This window comes from Phascolarctos cinereus, unplaced genomic scaffold, assembly GCF_003287225.1.
Source record: "Phascolarctos cinereus isolate Bilbo 61053 unplaced genomic scaffold, phaCin_HiC Scaffold_3;HRSCAF=262, whole genome shotgun sequence".
In the NCBI taxonomy this organism is placed as follows: domain Eukaryota; kingdom Metazoa; phylum Chordata; class Mammalia; order Diprotodontia; family Phascolarctidae; genus Phascolarctos; species Phascolarctos cinereus.
This window is the reverse complement of record NW_027555736.1, coordinates 227,150,138-227,169,764: the sequence shown is the minus strand read 5'-3', so window position 1 is coordinate 227,169,764 and position 19,627 is coordinate 227,150,138. Positions and strand designations below refer to the sequence as shown.

At 38.1% G+C, this 19,627-nt stretch overlaps 1 protein-coding gene across 1 annotated transcript in view; it reads right to left on the bottom strand.

Moving 5' to 3' along the window:
- Nucleotides 1–8,096: 8,096 nt before the first annotated feature.
- Nucleotides 8,097–19,627, bottom strand: part of TMED10 (transmembrane p24 trafficking protein 10) — a 40,244-nt gene continuing 28,713 nt past the window's right edge. Inside the window, exons 4-5 of the mRNA XM_078151466.1 lie at nucleotides 15,569–15,695; nucleotides 8,097–10,501 (exon numbers count right to left, since the gene is read on the bottom strand). Of these exons, the coding sequence (XP_078007592.1) occupies nucleotides 10,380–10,501; nucleotides 15,569–15,695 (249 nt within the window). The 3' untranslated portion in view covers nucleotides 8,097–10,379. The remainder of the gene's footprint in view (nucleotides 10,502–15,568; nucleotides 15,696–19,627) is intronic.

Sequence of the window (19,627 nt, the reverse complement as noted above, 5' to 3'; positions counted from 1 at the left end):
AAACAGCCTTAGAGGATCAGTGACTGTTGTCCTCATTATCACACAGAAAGTGTCTGAGGCAGCATTCGAATTTGGAATCCCAAGTCCGGTGCTCTATCACCCATTCTACCTAGCTAGCTACCTGCTTTAACATCATAATATAATATTAACAGTCCCAACTATGGAACTTTTAAGTGATGGGACAAGCAAAGGGAAATTCTATTCTGGTTTTGATTTTCACCAACGAAGAGGAAGGCTTTGCTGGGGTGGAAGTGCTGGGAACCGTTGAGGAAAGGAGATGACCACTCCACTTGTGAAAGAAAAGTGGAATATGAGAAGTAATATGACATATATCCTAGATCTTGGGGAAATAGATTTAAAATGTATCCTAGATCTTAGGAAAGTAGATTTAAAAGGATTTAGAGAAGATAGGAATCCAAAGAATAAAATTCTACATGGGAAGTCAGCCCCAGAAGATGGGAGGCTGTCAAGAATGAAATTCTTTAGATAGAAATAGCTGTGTTTTCTAAAGGAAACTCACTTAGATGCACAGGGAATTGACCTGTCACCTTAGAATGTAAGAAAAGGCAAGTACATTTAAGGAAAATGGAAACAAATGCAAGTAATGGAAGACAAATAAAAGTATATTAAGGTCCTGTAAGAATGGGGTTCGGTTGAGCCAAAGCTGCCAAGCAAAGCTAATGCAAAGGACAAAAAAGGGGGGAGCTCCTTTTTTTTTCTTTTAAGTTATATTGAGAAAAAAGGAGGATCAAAGACGGGATTGAGCCACCCCTTCGTGGGTAAGATGGCACAGTTATTCAACTCATTTTATGCCCATTCTCTCTACTAGGAGAATGATCTTAGCTGTAGTAATTTTTCTGTTTTTTTATCCAATACCAAATGCTTCAGATGGTTACTATTTTGTAGTATAATTTGAGATCTAACAATCCTTCCACCCCACTTTTTTCATTATTTCCCTTAATGTTGACCTTTTGTTCCTCCAGATGAAATCAGTGACTTCACACATTAAAGGGATAGTTATCGAACACCTAGAAAAAAGTTATTTGAGAGAGTCAACTAAGATGGCTTTGAAAGACGTAAGAATATTCATCAGTGCAATGATCAGCCACAATTCTAGAAGTCTATTGAAGAAACATGCTACCTACCTCTTGACAGAAAAGTGACAAATTGCAGAAAGACATACATTTTCTTGGATGTAGCCAATATGAGAATTCATTTTGCCTGATTATGAGCATTTGTTACAATAGTTTTGTTTTCCTTTTTCTCAATTTGAGGACATGGGATAGGAAGGCAGAGGAAAGGTGTGGATAGGACTTAAAAAAAAAAGAGGCTCTTCAAATGTTTTGGAAACATACTAAAGAAAAACAGGAGCAAGACCAGATAAGCAGGACAGCTTTGAAAGTAACATGTTGAATTTATCATATATATAAAAAGAAAAGCCAGCTGTACATAATAGATATTTATACTTTCATGTACAATCCAATTTCTGTTCTGTGTATATGAAAGTGCTCATTTTATTTGATGTCTGTTAAGATTTTTTTTTTCAAAAGTGGGGAAAAAAGGACATCGTTCTGAATAAATGTATTTCCTTTGTGGACAGTCACTAAATTGGTAGATGAGGCAAATGCTGTAAATATGATTTACCTATGTTTTAGCAAAGCATTAAGCTTCTAATGTTATTCTTGTGGGAAGATGGAGAGACATGCGTAGATGGATAGAGGAATTAAAAAGCATTTATTAAGTGCTTACTATGTGCAAATCACTAGGGATACCAATAGAAAAACTACACAATCTGCTTGTAAGGAGCTCACATTCTGAGAGGGAGAGACAAAACATAGGAAGTTTCGGCCAGATGGAAAGCAGCCATGATTCTTAGGGTACAGTGATAAAGCAGATGGTAATATTTTTTGAATGTTATTTCCATCGATAAAACCATTTTCATTTCTGATGTTGAACCATTTGACAGGATTTTGGCAGCCAAAGATAGAGCTTTAATCCAAATTACAGACCTAACCAGTTATTAAGTAAACAAATAACATTTCCACCAGGACAAAGCAAGCTGAGAGAGCCAGATGTGCAGAACTGGCAGGAAGGGTGACAATCATTGAATAGAAAAGGCAGAAATGTAAATTATTTGCATGTCATGCAAAAAAGCAGAATAATGCATTCATATGCACTCTATAAGGCAGGTTCTATATTTCAAGGTCCAGTGCTCTAGTACGTTTTTCCAAGTAACACTTTTCAATACCATTATTCGTATAACTTCTTAGCAAAAAAAAAAAATACACAAATATATGTGTGTATATATAAATTTTGCCTAAGATATGAACGACTTGGTCACACCTTGAAATGATTATTTTAAAGTAAACTCAATTCAAATAACAACTCATATACACAAAAGACAAGTTGATAAATCACTAAGCACTTACCATCTACCACATAAAAAAAACCTTGTTAGCCTAACTGCTCTAACTACTACCTTCATAAATACTTTTAAATTTGGATGCGTTTATAGCTAAAGTCTTTAATTAAGTAATCTTGCACATATGGCCATAGTGTAGAGGGAAAAGTACTCGATAAGAATTGGGTCATATCCCCAGTGCCTGAAATGCACTACTTCCTTACATCTGCATCATGATAGCCCTCTCTTCCTTAAAGATACAGTTCAGACACCATCTTCTGCGTAAAGCCTTTCCTGATTCCCCCAGGTGCTATTGCCCTACCTCCTATGGTACCTAGTATTATGTATATTTGTTAACTTTATATTGTATCTATATATGTTTGTTGTCTCCCCCATTATAATGTCAGTGAATTCTGAGTAGGGATCTTTTCAGTCTTTGTATTTGTATCTCCAGTGCTTATTAACACAGTCCCTGACACAGAGTAGCTGCTTAAAAAATACTTGATTGTTCACGGTATCATTAAAAGTTATTGATAACTTATTTTCACTAGACATTTCCCTCTATATTCCTTCCTTTTCTTCTTCTGCTGCAGTGATGCTCCCCTTATAACAAAGAAAAAGCTAAGCAAAACTAACTGGCATATGAAGTGTCTGACTGCATATACAGCATTCCATAATCAAGAGATTACCATCCCTTTAACAAAAAGTGTGAGCTGTATTTCTTCATTTCTTCCCTAGGATCAACACTGGTTGACACAATTATTGTTTTAACTTCATTTTACTGTTATTATATATGTTACTTCATTTATACTGTTGTAGTCTCTGTGTATATTATTTTCCTGGTTCTGCTCAATTATGCATCAGGTCATATAAATCTTACCATGTTTCTATGAATACTTCATATTCACAGTTTCATACAACACATATTATATTACATTCACACACCACAATTTGTTTAGCTATGCCCCAATTAACGGGCACTCAGCTTTCCATATTTTTGCTAAAGTTTAGGTATAATCTGTGTAATGAACCAAGCAGTAGATTGCAGGCACTTTCCAACAATTCCAACCCCTTCTTGAACCAGATCCCTGATCTTTGTCCCTTAGCCCTGGTACTTTCATCTTTCACTAGTCTCTAAACCTTAACTGTTCAATGAACCCTAACTCAAAGTACTTAGCCCTCTAGTATTCTAGGTCCTCAAGCAGCTTAACTCCTTAAATTCAGAAGTCTGCTACCCCTAAACCCCTAATTACCTGTCCCTTTTCTTCTAATGGATTCCTTATTCTCGGATCTATCTACCTTCCTATTACCCGCTTATCTCCTTATCTGATGATACATATTCCAGACCACAATATTATTCAGAAATAATATACTAAAGTAAGGTAATTAAGGAAACCACATGAGGTCCTAGACTGGACAGCACTCAGCACTCAACTTCTAAACTATAAATTCTAAATCCAGTTACGATTCTCCACCTCTCTTGGCCTATACCTTGATTTAAATTATGATACAATTAGGTAGATTCAGAACTGGCTGGACAGCCAGATCCAAAGAATGTCATTAATAGTTTTGATGTCAACTTTGAAAAAGGGCTCCAGTAGATACCTGTTCTTGGTCCTGTGCTGTTTAACATTTTTATTCCCTAACTTGAATAAGGAATGTATATTGAATTTGCATGTGACATGATGCTAGGAGGCACAGTTAACATACTAGATGAGAGTCAGAATTCAAAAAGATCTTGACAGGCTAGAATGGAGAAAGCCAACTTGGGTTTAAAAAAATCAATTTCATGAGTATAAGACGTGGGAGTTATGGCTAGAAAGTAGTTCATCTGAAAAGGATCAAAGAACTTTAGGGACCTTTGAACTCAACATGAGTAATTAAGTGCAATAAAGCAGTCAAGAAAGTTAACATGATCCTAAGCTACATAAGGAGAGGCATAGCTTCCAGGAATAAGAAGGTGATCATTCTTTATACTCTGCCCTGGTCAGGTCACATCTGGCTATTATGTTTAGTTTGGTGTGGGAGAGGGAGGTGGAGAGAACAAGGTGAAGGGCCCAGAGGTCTGTTGAAGGAACTACATGAAATGTAAGGAAAAAAATGCAAAGGTAGAAAAGGCCTTAGTTGAGAAATAAACTAGAATGGGGTGGGTGTGGGGGTGTGGGAGGGATTAGACTTACTTAGCTTGGCCTCATAGGGCAGAATTGGAAGCAATGAGGGGAAGTTGCAAGAGGCAAATTTTGAATTGATGTAAAGGAATTTTCCCAACAATTAAAGCTATCCAAAAGAACTGTTTCAAAATATTTCCCCCTGATGACAGATTTTCAAGAAAAGGTTAGATGACTTCTTGTTGTGAAATTCTTTTCCATGTATTTGCTGGACTAGAGAGCCACTGAGGTACAGCCCAACTCTGAAAGTCAGGGTCACACAGTTAGTAAATGTCTCAGGTGGGAAATGTTTCATTACCTGTTCTCTAGAGTCAAGATTTCTCCCTGAATCTGAGGATCTAGAAGGGGTCTAAGGAATTTTCTAGTCATGATAGGCCTTCAGATATTAGTAGGTGGTTATCATGACCTTCTGGAGGGTAACCATCCCTAGTTCCTTCAATTTTTCTCATCTTCTCTCATTCATAATCTCATCATCTATTACTGATGTTTTTAAAGTGTAACTGCCAGAACTAAACATAGTTCTTCAGACGTAGTCTGACCAAATACAGAATACAGCAGGAGTGTCCCTATCCCAATCTGAACAGTTACTTGGTGTAATGGAAAACTAAATTTCAAGCCAGAAATCTAGGCTGCTGTCTCACCTCTGACACTAGCTGTTGTGACTAGGGAAAGTTAACTCCCTCTCTTATTTATCCAGCTCAAATCTCTCCTGACCTACAGTCTCACGTCTCCGATACCTCCAGAACATCCCAATCTGAATGCCCCATAGACATCTTAAGCTCGACATGTCCAAAACAACTTATTCTCCCCCACCCAAAACTTCCAAACTTCTCACCATCCTCACAGTCACCTGTGTTCAAGACCTAGTGTTATCCTTGACTCTTTCCTCCACCTTCCATATCCAATCTGTTGCCAAGTCCTGTCAATTCTACCATTCTAAGAGTCCTCATATACTCCCTTTTCTGACACAGCTGCCATGCTGGTGCAAATTCTAATCATCTCACACCTGGATTACTGCAATAGCTGTCTGCTTGGTCTCCCTGCTTTAAGTCTCTCCTTGCTCTAGTTCATCATCCACTTAGCTGTCAAAAGGGTCTTCCTAAAGTGCAAGTCTGACATTACATGCCCATACTCAAAACTGGCTCCCTATTACCTACAGGATTAAATATAAAATCTTTTTATATTTTGTCTTTTAAAGTCCTTTACAGTCAGGGCCCTTTCTACTTTTCCAATCTTACATTTTACTAACTTCCATGTCCACTACAATCTAGGGACGTTTGTATCCCTACTGTATCTTGAACAGGAAACTCAATTTTCTGCTAAAATCCCACATTTTGCAAGAAGCCTTTCCTGATCTTCCTTATTGAGAAGTGCCTTCCCTCCAACTTATACCAACTGTATGTATTCTTTTTTGTACATAGTTTGCATGTTGTCTTCCTCAAACTGTGAGCTTCTTGAGAGCAATTTTTTTTTGGGGGGTGCCTTTCTCTGTATCCTCAGCACATAGCACAGTGCCAAGCACATAGTAAATGCCTGTTGACATGACCCCTAGGTATCATGAGGTTGTATGGTATAGTGGAAAAAACCATAATTGGTTTTAAATACCTAATTTTAATCTGATTTTGCTTTTTAAAAAAGTGAGAAAATTTATTCTCTCTTCATCAACCCTCTCAGTCACTTTAAACTCTTCCCTTGGTGGGGGGGAGGAATAATTACCAAGTTTTAAATGATTTTTTGAGTTATGATTCTGCCATATATTAACCATCTTGCCACCCCAGCCTTTCCAACAAATTTACTAAGCACGGATTCAATGTCTTTAAGTCACTGAAAAAAGTGTTCATATACAGAGAGCACTATGAAAAGCTCCCTCAAAGCTGGTACTTGTTTTGGGGTATGATTGTTTGACTAGTTATATATCTACCTGCCTATTCCACCATTCAGTCCATACTTCTCTATCTTGTTCTCTAAGATATGACCATGGTATAGTACTAAAGATTGGCAGCTAGGTGGTTCAGTAGCTAAAATACTGGGTCTGGCGTCAGGAGGACCTAAGTTAAAATCCAGCCTCAGACACTTACTAGCTGTGTGACCCTGAGCAAGTCACTTAACCCTGCTTGCTTCAGTTTCCCCATCTGTAAAATGAGCTGGAGAAGGAAATGGCAAACCCCTCCAGTATTTTTGCTTAGAGAACCCCACATAGGGGTCACAGCTAAACAATAACAAACAGTACTAAAGTGAAAACTAAAAGTCTAAGTTTAAAAGTTATCTAAGAGTCTGAGTCTGGGTAAGAGTAAATGATAGATGCAGGGGATGGTATAACTTCAGCTAACACTTTGGTGTAGGATTGGAATGACTTCTGGTGATTTAGCTTTTAAGAGGTCTAGGGAGGAAAATTTACATTTCAGACATTTCTAAAGATCAAGTTCTAGTCTGTACTATGTTCAGACTCATCAAGGGACAAGGGAATATGGATTTCAATCACCAAAAGAAAGTGAAATAACTGCATTTACCCATAGTCAAACACTTATAAAGATACATAATCCAGAGATAGGCTTGCTGAAAGCCTGGAAATTACCTTCCACTAGTTTTGCAAATTCACATGGAAAAGGGGGGGAAAAAGCACCTTTACTTATTATTTAGTCTTCCATTTGAATAGCCCATCAAATGTGTTAACTGAAAATTGTGAGGCATTAGCTGATTAATAGAGAATATAACTACAAATCCACCACCATGAAAAGTATCTTTGCCTATACTAGAAGCAACTAAGTAGGAATAACTATACTGAGTTATTCCTTATGTAAGAACAGTAATCAGATATGGAACTATTTACCTGTCAGTAAACTTTTCTAAGTCTATTAATGATTATGTTTAACTTCTATTATCTGATCTTAAGGAGAGATTAAGTGAATATGCATATTCCCAAGATTATTGTTAAGGGAAGGACTTCAAAAATGCTTTATTACAGTAAATGAGAGTAAACTATCTTTTGCTTGCTAGGGAACGTAACATTAGCTGCTACGGACTACTCATTCCAGAGGTGAACTCCAAGTGTGGTTATAATTTGGGGGTGCCTTTTTTGGGGCTGTTACTTAGGAAGAGAGAAGAAAGCCTCTAGCAACAATCCACATGAGAACTTTCCTGAAGTGAAAATTCAGCTTAAAGGGTATCAATTGAGTCTTCCAGGTGACACAACATAGTGTCATACCATATGTAATAATACAGGTAGAATTCTTCAACAGCTATGTTCACTGGTTTTATTGCATCTAGAGCAGGGTTAGTGTTTCCAGATTGAGGAGTGTGATCTATCTGTTCTAACAGCAGATGGCGTTTAGTAGCTCACCTACACTTCATCTTCCTCAGCCTAGCTTGAAATTAATGAAAGCAATACTTTTCTCCTTAATAATCCATATAAATATGTATGTACGTATGTATGTACATATATGTGCCCCATTACAACCGAGGAAATCTCACAAAAATAAAACCATATAAACTGGCAAAGATATATACCACACGCATAAACACACAAGTAAAATGGTTTCCCCTAAACTTTATTTCAGAAAATTTACACAAAAATACCCAATCCAATACTTACAGGTAAATCTGTACAAATCCCACATGCTTCTTTCCTATAAAACAAGTTGTGTGAAAACAGCTTTATGACAAGAATGGCATTTAATTTATGACCTTGGTACAAGTAAAGCTTACTATAAACCTTACCACCTCATTTACATTATAGAGGCCATTTTGAATAATATACTCATAAGAGAGAAAGCAGAGAACTCAATATGCTCTTATTTTCTAAGCAGACTTAGTCTAGCACCAGTCTTTCAATGCTAATTAATTCTTTTTAGATAAAAGCAAGCAGTGTATTAATTAGCTGTAGAATAAAAGCAGAGGGTTCTGGAGAAAAGTTCCAGCATGGTTTAAAAAGGGAACAAACATGAAACAGAATTCCAAACTGCACAAACAAATCGAGGTTCTAAAGTAACTGTGGAAAGAGAGTTAATAAAATGAAGATTTCTCTTTTCTGCCTGCATTACAAATTCACAGAAAAACATTTTATCAAATGATATCATAATTACCTCGGTGACTACCATGGCTAAGACAAGAAGAAGGATATTGCAAGCAGTGAATGGTAATGAATAGTTTGTCATATATTTTGCTTCGGTAGGGAGCCCTGATGGTATATTCTAGCATTTCACTTTGAAACTTCTCTGGAAAGTGCCTCAGACAGATATTTGCTTTTTTCTCTTCCTTCTGGACAAATGACATTTAACTCCAGAAAGTCCCACGTGTAATATTGTAGATGGTCAATGACTATTACTGTGGATTTTTTGCTACACTGAGGCGGATATTAGCACAGCTGGATTTTCAGGAGCAGAAACTCATAGCTTTTACCAGCAGATGGCGATGCCGCACTAGTTCTCAAAAAGCAGAAAAAGGGAATTCACACAAATGGCCCCAAAGAGCTTCAACAATTGTCACTTTATCCAGTGGGAACATTGTTCAATTTCCCTTTCAAGTAAGTCCCCCTTCCTGGTATCTTAGGCTTCGATCTCAATTCTTTCATAGACTCTACTCCCCATATAAGATACAGAGAATCAATCACATGACTGAGGACAGTTCTTCCAGTTGCTGCATAAGAAATCTTAATTAGAAATTGGTTTACCAAGACAAAATAAGCCTACAAAGGAGCTACAAATCCTCAAAATTCCCAATTACTTAAAAATGCTTGGAAGATGTATAACTTTGGGCAAGTTACGTGGTCTCTGGAAGAAACTACATAAAGGGCAAATTCCTCCTAACCCAGGATCAACTGAGAAATCCTATTTCAAAATGAAAACACTATCTATTTTTTTGTAACTATAAGAACATGGTCACCACATCCTTCCTTATACCAATGGACATACATAAACACACCTGACAATGGCCTTTACTCACTCTTCAATCCCACAATGATTTTTGGCCCTGCATTCACACCCCGTATTTTTGGGACCTACTTTATTCACGATGCTCTCAGTTGTACAACTTTACGCTTCACTGAACCAAATTCCCAAACACAACATAAAAATATGGAAACTAAATAACTAAGGTAAGAAAAGTTATTCAGTTTTGCTTCTGTAGGTCACATTAAGAAATTTAGGAGGCTGAGCATATAAAGCTTAGTTCCATATCCAGCTCTGAGTTTTCATGGAACTACAGCTCTGAGTTCAAGCCCTATCAGGAACCTTATCCTTAATCTTTCCTTCAGCTCTTGGATTTTTATATCACTTGAAGCCACCCAACCAAATTCAATTCCAGCTAAAATGCAATGGTCATACTGCTAAAGTAACCTCAAAGAAGAAAAACAAACAGGACAATCAAAACACAGCAAGTCATTCTGTAGCAAGGTCAATATGGGCATACAAATCTTGGTGACAGAACTAGAGTGGAAGTCCAAGCCAGTGGGTGGGTAGGAAAAGGAAAGAAGTCACACGGTTCAAACAGATCATTCTGAGGAAACCCAGTGGCAATGCTGGCTTCAGCATCTGGGAAACCTATTTCTTATCATGAGTGGCCTTAATGATAGTTCCAATATTGCAAAACCAGCCCAACCCCCAAATACCCAGCAAATTAAAAAGAGTCTCCCTTATTGGCCTGTATTGGAGTCTAGGTGGTTTCCCATTCCCCCCCACCCCAAATGAGGCCAGTTCTGACAAGAAAACTCCAAGGTCAGCAGATAGAATGTGCTGTCTGTGGTGTGGCTCAGGCCAGGTATGTCCCCGTGGTGTCCTCCTGGCTGCAGGACAGGGTGGGAAAGGATTGCCTCATTATTCAATCAGCTTCTTGGCCTTGAAGAAACGTCGAAGATAGAAAACTTGCCAGGTGGCCAATCCAATAAGGCAAAACATGGAAAAGATACTGAAGTACAGGACCCGGGTGTTTGTTGACTCTAAAAGAAAAAAAAAACACAAAGCTGTAAACATGTCTTTCTGGAAATGGAAGTAGAAAAGCTCAGTTGGCTGAACTATGCAGAAGACTCAAAGAAGAGTTTAAATTCTACCATCTCTAATTATGTGATTTTTAAATTAATTACTTAATCTCAATTACCTAATGTATAAAAAGGGATAATAATACTTAACCAAAAAAAAAGTACTTAATATGTGCCACAGACTGTGCTAAAGTGCTTAGGATACAAAGAAAAAACAAAAATACAAAAATACAAAGTGAGAAGGACCTCAATCCAATCCATATCCAGGAAGAAGGAATCAAAACATTTACTGATGTGCTATGTCCCTGTCACTGTGCTAAGCTCTTTACAAATATGATCACATTTGCTTCTCACAACAACTCTGAAAAGTGTTAATATCCCTATTTTACAGGTGAAGAAATTGAGGAAGACAGAGGATAGGTGACTTGCCACATAGCTACTATCCAAGGCAGTATTTAACTCAGGTCTTCCTGATTGCAAGCCCAATGTTCTATCCATTGTGCCATCTAGTTTCATTCTGTCCAATGATACCCAGATGCCACGTTGTAACATACCAGAAATGGTCACAGAATCTTTGCTTGATGACTTCTAATGAAAGGCAATTGACCACTGCTAGATGCAGCCCATTGTACTTCTGGACTGCTCTACTGTGTGTTTCTGGATATCATGTCTCTTTGTACCTAATGCTGACTGTTCTCAGTCTATTCCCTGGAGCCAAGTAGAACAAGTTTAATCCCTCTTCCACAAGACAGCCTTTCAGATAACTGAAGATATTTATCCTATCTTTCCTTGGCAGTCTCTAAGCATCCCCAGTTTCCTCAACTTCTCACGGCCATTCTCATCCTAGATGCCCCATTTTGGATCAATGTCCTTCCCAAACTATGGCTTCCCGGACTGAACACAACACTCCAGATGTACTCTGATCATGGAAATCTGACTCCAGAGGATTACTGCCTCCTTATCCCTGAAAGCAATGCCTCTCAATGCAGTCCAAGAATGCATTAACTTTTTAGTACCCGTATCACAGTGATGATTCCCATTGAGATCACAGTTCACTAATCACTCCCAGAGATCTTTTTCAGACAATTGCTGTGTGTCCCCATCTTGTACCTGTGACAATCTTTTTGAACCCAAGCATATCCCTAAGATTGAGCACAATGTTCTAGCTTGGAAAGATTTTCTTGGATCTTGTTATTTAGCACCTTAGCCCTCCCTCCCACTTTTATGTCATTTACAAAAGTGGTGAACAAGCCTTAATCCAAGTCATTGGTAGAAATATTAAACCCTTTCCCACAAGAATACCATAAGCTAGTTCATCAAAGAATTTGCTAAGATACAGGTAAACTACATCTACAGTATTCCTCTCATTTGCTAGTTTAGGAACTCTGAAGGAAAAAAAAGGAATTAAGATTAATCTGGTATGAGTTATTCCTGATGAAACCATGCTGGGTGTGTGTGTGTGTGTGTGTGTGTGTGTGATATAATATTTTAATGCACACACAGAGGAAGAAAGAGACAGAGAGAGATCTCACTTTACATAAATTCGAACTACACAAATTTGACAGGTGGGGCGGGGGCTGAGGACATGCAGCCCAGTGCTAGGAGTCCTAGCTCCACAACCTCAGAGGTGTGGTCATTCAGAGCCCTTCGAGGGGAGGAGCAGAAATGGTCTACTTATGTTAAGCCAGAGCTAGCTGTATATACACCAACTCCTTCTCTGGAGGTCACTAACGAACTTTAATGATCTGTTCCAGAATTTCAAAGTTCATTGGCCTGCGCTTTACAGGACCTGTTCTCTTCCCTTTTTTGAAAAAATTGGGACATTTGCCCTTCTCCCGTCTGCCAGTCCACTCCTATTTTCCACATCCCTTTATAGATCACTGACAACAGCTTAGCGATAACAACCTCTGTTCTTTCAGTACCAGAGGATATGATTTGGATTAGGAGATCAGAGCCCATCAAGGTTAGCTAAGAGCTCTCTTATTATCTCTTTTCTTATCTTGGGTAGCCAATCCTTGATAGCAACTTTTGTTTCCAGAGCAAAGATTATTCTACTTGGCATGGAAACAGAACTAAAACAAGAATGGAGTAGCTCTGCTTTCTGTTGTCAGCTATCATCCATCCATCTGAAGCAGGGACCTGTCCCTTCTTTGATCTTTGATCATTGACCCATTAAAAATCTTAAAAAACTCTCAAACCTTTGTCCCGTCCTATCCTTCCCTCATAGCCTTAGTTCATTTTGAGCTCTAATCGTCCCAACATCAGTTTTATTGGACCACAGTATTATATTCAATCAGTTAAACGTTCTTGCTTCTACCTTTTGTACATGTTTTTAAATTAAACTGTAGGTTCTCTGGGCATACACAACTATCTCCCTTCAGACACTTTCCTTTTTCCTTTTCAATGGAATTAGTTCCCATTGTGTGTTCCAACATTCATTCTTGAGTTTCCTATCTCTCCTGAGCCGACTTCCCCTGTAGAAATGGGATCCTGCCTATCCTTTCTTTAAACCCTTAGAAATCTGCTTTCTTAAATTCTAAGTTGCATGATAGCCTATGCCCAGGATAGCTGTCACTTTTCCTCAAGGTTCACCTATCATTCCCACCTACCAACTCTCACCTCCCTGTTAAATTAATGAGAATCAAATCCAGGATAAAACTTAGCCTTGCTGGCACCTATCTTCTGAAGGATGAAATTATTAAGGCAAGTCAAAAAGCCATTGGTTCCTCTGTCTTTAGTAAAGAGGGAGTACCATAAGATGTCTAGATAACTGAAGTCTCCTATCACCACTATATCGTGGTTATGTGACAAGCTTCTGAACTCTTCATCTAGTTCTTATTTCTATCCAGACAATACACAGCACAGTCCCATGATAAAATTGTGTCTCTTTTTGATCTCTCTGATCTTCACTCAAGTGCCATCTACTGCTTCTTGGATTACTTCACAAATGTCCCCTCTTAATATAAAGTGCTAACATTTCTACCTATCATGTTTCATTCAAATACGGTAAAATCCATCCAGGGCCATATTTCTAGTCACAAAGTCTCAGTGGTACCTATATGAAGTCAAATTTCCTACCTTGCATTAGGATTTTTAGTTCCTCTTGCTTGCTGCCAAAACTCTGGGCATTTGTATACATTGTTTTTGAGAACAAGCATTTTACTACTGGCTCCTTTCTTGGATTTGTGTTTCTTGAATACTTCCATGTATTACAGTTGCTTTTCCTCTTCCCTTATTGCAGCTATGCTCTATAGTATCATGTTTGAAGGATTATAGTTAGCAGTTTTCTATTTCATCCATCTTTTACTTGAAGCTTTTTTGATGTGATCTGCACAACATTTGGTAAACATATTCTTCATATGTCAATTCAACATGTTACTTTCAAAAATGTCCCGCTTATTATCTGTGTTTTTTAAACATCTTTCAGTTAATCTTCTATGTGTTTTTAAAAATGCTTCTTGACCCCCTTTTTTGGGTGACCTATCACTACACTCCTCTAACCCCCATATGCCCTCACCCAAATACAAAAAGAAAAACACAAGCCTTGTAACATAAGCATAAAGCAAAACAAATCTACACACTTGCCTCATTCCTCTATCAGGAAGTAAATAGAATGCTTCCTTATTAGTCCTTCAGAGTCATATTGCATTGATCAGAATTCTTAAGTTTTCCAAAGCTGTTTTCAATACAATGTTGTTGCTACTGTATAACACATTCTTGCCAACCTTTGTTAGGCATACTTCATCCCTGACCAGGAGTTCACCATCCCTATGTTTTATGCCATATTCCAGAAATTTAAATCCCATTCTCAGACATTTTAGACATGTTCACTCCCAAATCAGTTTTCTCTTCTCTCTCCTTGACTTTCAACAGGCAGCACTGATGAAAATACAACTAGTGTCTCTGATAAGGGCCTCATTTCTAAAATATACAGAGAATATAAGCTTTGGCCATATATTTTAGGTCTCTTCTGGCAGTATCATTTGTGTCCAAGTGAATCATTGGAAGTGAATACTAGTCATTGGTTTTTATAAATCTTGGAAATTTCTTAGTTATGCCTTGGTTCCATGCCCCAGAAAGACAACAGACCTTTCTATTGTTGTTATCAGGTCAAAAGCTTCCTCAGAATCCCTGTGCTGAGAGTCACTAATCACCACAATTTTTTTTCTATCTTCCTTACTCTTACAGGATGACTTCTTCACAAGTTTTGTGGCTCTACTATATCATTCTTTGGACCATAAACAGCTTCTCTCTCCTTAGAGCACCCAGTTGCCACCTTAGGAAGAGACTAAAATTATATTTTAAATCCAATGTACACCTCGCCTTTTTTCTTCCCTCCCTTTATCAAGTGTCATTCTTTTACTCTCTAACTTACTGCCAAGGATCAAGTTCCCCTTCCTTTACTTCAGGTCCCTTTTCCCTCCACTGAATCCCTCTCTCTGTTTTTGCTTTGTTTCTTACATAAGGGAACACTCCATCTTCTTTAACAACTTGATTGTGCAGAGGCATTTCTCAAGTGCCTTTCACTTTCTCTACTAGGAGGAAGATTAGCCTATACTTGGAACAGACAGAGCAGCCAATTGGCTGTGTTAGAAATATACTCAACATTCAACGCAAGTTATTGCTAAGTCTTCCCTGATTTATATAACGACTAAGATTTTTATCCTCCATATTAATCTCTTTCACAGTGTGATATAAGAAACTAGAAAAAAAATCTGTAAAATTTTTAGAAATACAATAATCATTGTATATTGATTGTACTACTATCAATTTGATTTGCAATAAACTAGATGACCAAGTTTATAACAATTGGAAGGAAAAAGACTTTAAAGTGAATCAAAATGTCTAAGTGGCAAAATTCCTACTTTGTGAATCCTACTTGTTCACATGTAGCAAATCAAAGTGTGAGAAGTGAACTCCTTTACTTCATCATAGCTGGCCCAGTGAATTTTGTGAGGTTTTGCTAAGTCCAAGACCAACATTTAAAGTTCTAGGAGGTACCCAGGGGAAAAGCTAACTACTACTGACCATTAGTGTCCCTCATCTCTTCTTCTCGCTTCTTCATGTAGGCAAAATCATTAACAATAGATTCTGAAAGGTCCTCCAGGCGTCGAAGCTCAACTTCCAGGGGTTTTAGTTTCTCCACTTTTGCAATCTGGGAAAGAAATGAACAGTGGACTGGCTGATACAGTATTGTCTACCCAAATTGACTCTGAAGAATAAAACATTTCTACTTAAAATACAAGACAATGCACATTCCTTTCAGGTTAAAATAATTATAATAATAATGATTACCGAGTTTATTGACTATAGTAATGTAAAACTTCAAAAAAAATCTCAATCATCTAGCACAGTACACTGGCACATAGTGGGGACTTACACCTTCATTGACTGACTCCAATAGATGGCAAGAGCTGTTTTATTTTTGTCTTTGCATCTCCACAGTCTAGCATGTATAGATGCCTGACATACAAAGGATTTCTTAATAAATGTTTTCTCAGTGAATTAATACCCAATTACTCTCTACCACTGTTGTAGCATATCTTTAACCTAAGCCTCTCATTTGTTCTCCCTCCCCAGAGCAGCTTATGTAGCTTTTTATTAAAAGTCCATATAAATAACATTAGCTAACATTTACATAGAACTTTCAGCTTTGCAAGCACTTTATTAGATGTACTATGCCATTTGAAACATTATAACAGGACCTATACAAAGGAAAAAAACACTGGGCTTTCACAGGATATGTGACATCAATAAGATCATTCACTTCCTCACATGCTAAGGAAACACATGCAACAAGGTAATTTTTTTTAAAGGAAAGGAAAAGCAAGAGAAAACCTGGTATAGTATATTCACTACCATAACAATGTTAAGCCAAACCAATTTTTGGAAGAGAAACTAGTCAGTTGATAAATATTTATTAAGTACCTACAACATGTCACACACTGGGCTGGGGACAAAAAGAAAGGCAAAAGACAGTCCCTACCCTCAAGGAGCTCACAATCTAATGGAGGAGACAACATTCAAACAACTCTATAAAGGATAAATTGTAAGTAATCAATAGAGGGAAGGTACTAGGATTAATTAAGAAGGCTCAGGAAAAGCTTCCTAGACTGTGAGATTTTAGCTGGGACTTGACAGAAGCCAGGAAGCAGAGGCGAGACAGACAGTGAAAATGCATTGAGTTGGGAGATGGAGTGTCTTGGAGGATGGTGTTACTGGATCTCAGAATATGCGGGGCAGTGTAAGGGGTAGGTTATTTTAAGGGCTTTGAAAGCCAAACAAAGTACTTCATATTTGATCCTGGAGGTGGATAGAGAGCCCACTGGCGTTTATTGAGAGAAGAGAGAGAGAGAGAGAGAGAGAGAGACAGAGACAGAGAGAAAGAGAGAGAGAGAGAGAGAGAGAGGAGAGAGAGAGAGAGAGAGAGAGAGAGTGTGTGTGTGTGTGTGTGTGTGTGTGTGTGTGTGTGTGTGTGTATCCCACATTTTAGGAAGATCACTGTGAGAATAGAGTAGAAGATGGCTTGGAGAGGGGAGAGATTTGTAGCAAGGAGGCTAACCACAGACACCTAGTACCAAAGATACAGCCTTAAGATAGTGAATCAAAGTGCAGAAGATGAACTGCTGTGCCTGTTAAAGCCCTGAAGCAAACTAAAGATGTATGCCATGGAGAATTCAATTCGGCAATAAAATTCAATAAACAGCTATTAAATTTTGCATTGTGTTGAAGAAATTTAAGTTAAGTAACTCTCCCATGGTCATATGACTGACAAATAGGTTGGGACTTGAGCCTATGATTATAACAAACTACCTCCCCAAAGAAGTTACTCATTAGTTGTTGAAAACTATCTATCTAGGTAACACCCACCCCTCTTTCCATCTCCCCAAATCAGCAAAAGTAAGAGTTCTTCATTGTCCAAAATCAAAGCCTTCTCAATTAGTACCGATGTTGTAAATCTAAGGTATTTTCAGTACAAACTATATCAAAGCAGTTCTACCAAAGAAAGGTGTTAATTCCTTGAAAAATAGTTTCTTAAAGAGGATATGTGAAGACAGCTTGAAAGTCTCTAGATTTCACACCGAAGAGTTTTATAAAGCTCTTTTCCCTCACTTAGCATCAAGACCTAAGAAAGAAATTTCTCTGCAACAAGCCAGATTTAATGAAAGCATTACATCAGTCTGAAACAGACTTTTGAAAGGGGCAGAACATTCTTACGATGGATTCCAGACCACAGCAGTAAGCGTTAACTACACGAGCCCAACTTCACAAAGACAAGAACAAAATATACTTAGAGACAAAATCCATGCACGTTTGTCTACCTGTGTCTGAGCACAGCAAAACGAAGCAAAGGCCTGTCTACTGGAGTGTTAAGAATTAATGGTGTCAAAATTAATTCTGCAAATGTTCGTATCTCAAAAGAAATCTGACACTTTCTGGAATATCAGATTTTGGTCCTGGTGTTTTAGAACAATAGTTCCTCCTTCCTTGCTAAGCATACTAGGAAAGAGAGCTATGGAAAGTCCTCAGCTGTTGTTCAAACCAAGAAACTGTGTTTCTGTCATGTGTTCTATAATCATATTTTCTTGAGAAGCCCACAAGCAGGATGTTAGCATTAAAACTGCTGAAAGAAGGGCAAAGTGGATAGAGCACAGGCCCTAGAGTCAGGAAGTCCCGAGTTCAAATTCAACCTCAGAAACGTAATACTTCCTAGCTGTGTGACTCTGGGCAAGTCACTTAACCCCAACTGCCTCACTAAAAAAAAAAAAAGGCTTCCAGAGAAGCCTGTCAGGATTGGGGGGTGGAGGGCATAAGAATTAAAATTTAAAGCAATTAATGTATTTTTTTTTCAATCAATGCTTTCTTGATAAGAAATGACAATCTTCTCTAGAAATGTACTTGACCAGTATTAGTTCCCGCTCCAGAAACATGCTAATTCACGTGAATCAAGCAAAAGGCAAGGTATTGAAAGGCAAGCTTAACGACAAAGTTGGACACCTGGATAAGCTCTCCTTGAAAAACAACTTGAGAAATCAAGAACAAGCCCTATCTTTCTTAAAACAGAAGTACATTTTCTCCTTATAAACATTAAGTTGGGTAGCTTTGTACCTTTTCAGGCAGGAAAACTAAATATTTCACCTTAGCTGTGCTGAACTCATTTTCTAACAGACCCACAAGATATCTGACCATGTAGGAGACTGACTAAAGGGGCTTGCAAGTAGATCGAAAAAGATGACCGATGGATGACCTTCAAACCCTAGAGCTAGGTATGAATTCAAAGAAGGGGGAGATGTATAGAGTATCAAAAGACTAAAAGCCTAAACACATACCACTTTCTTAAATTTCAACAACAGACTCAAAAGATTCTGACCTTTCTGTCTAATGCCTCCCTACCACATTAAGGCCTATCATCAGCCATCTCAGGAACACTTGAGCTCTCCAGACAAAGCCTGGATCAGGGTGGGTTCCTGAAAGTTAATTCCTCCCACTCTTTTCACGGCCTCACACTTTATTCTAGTACACAATAGGGGCAAATGTTGTCACAGCTTGGCTATGATACATAGGAATAGCACTAACAATATAATGAGTGGAAAAAGCATGGACTTAAGAGTTAGGAGGGCTTATGTTCAATTCCTGATCTTTAATTTGTTGTGTGACCCTGGGTAAGTCATTTAACTTCTCTGAACCTTAATTCCTTCATCTATAAAATGGAGATTACCCACCTCACAGGGCTGTTAGGAGCATATATCTGGGTTCAAGGCCAGACTCGGATACTTAGCTGTGCAACACGGGGCAAGGCACAAATTCTCTGAACCTCACTTCCCCTGTCTATAAAATGGAGATAAAAATACTTACACTACTGATCTCATGATGTTATAGGAAAACTGCTTTTTAGACCTTAAAATGTTCTATAAATATGAGCTATCATTATTTCTAAAGACTGCATGCAACAGTTGTCTCTAAACAAAGGAACAACAGGGCCTGAGCAAAAACATGAAAGCACAGCCTTTGGGACACAACCAAACCACTCCCTCTTTTCTGGCTGCTGCTAAGTTCCCATTTTCCTGAGCCCCTATAATGGTATAC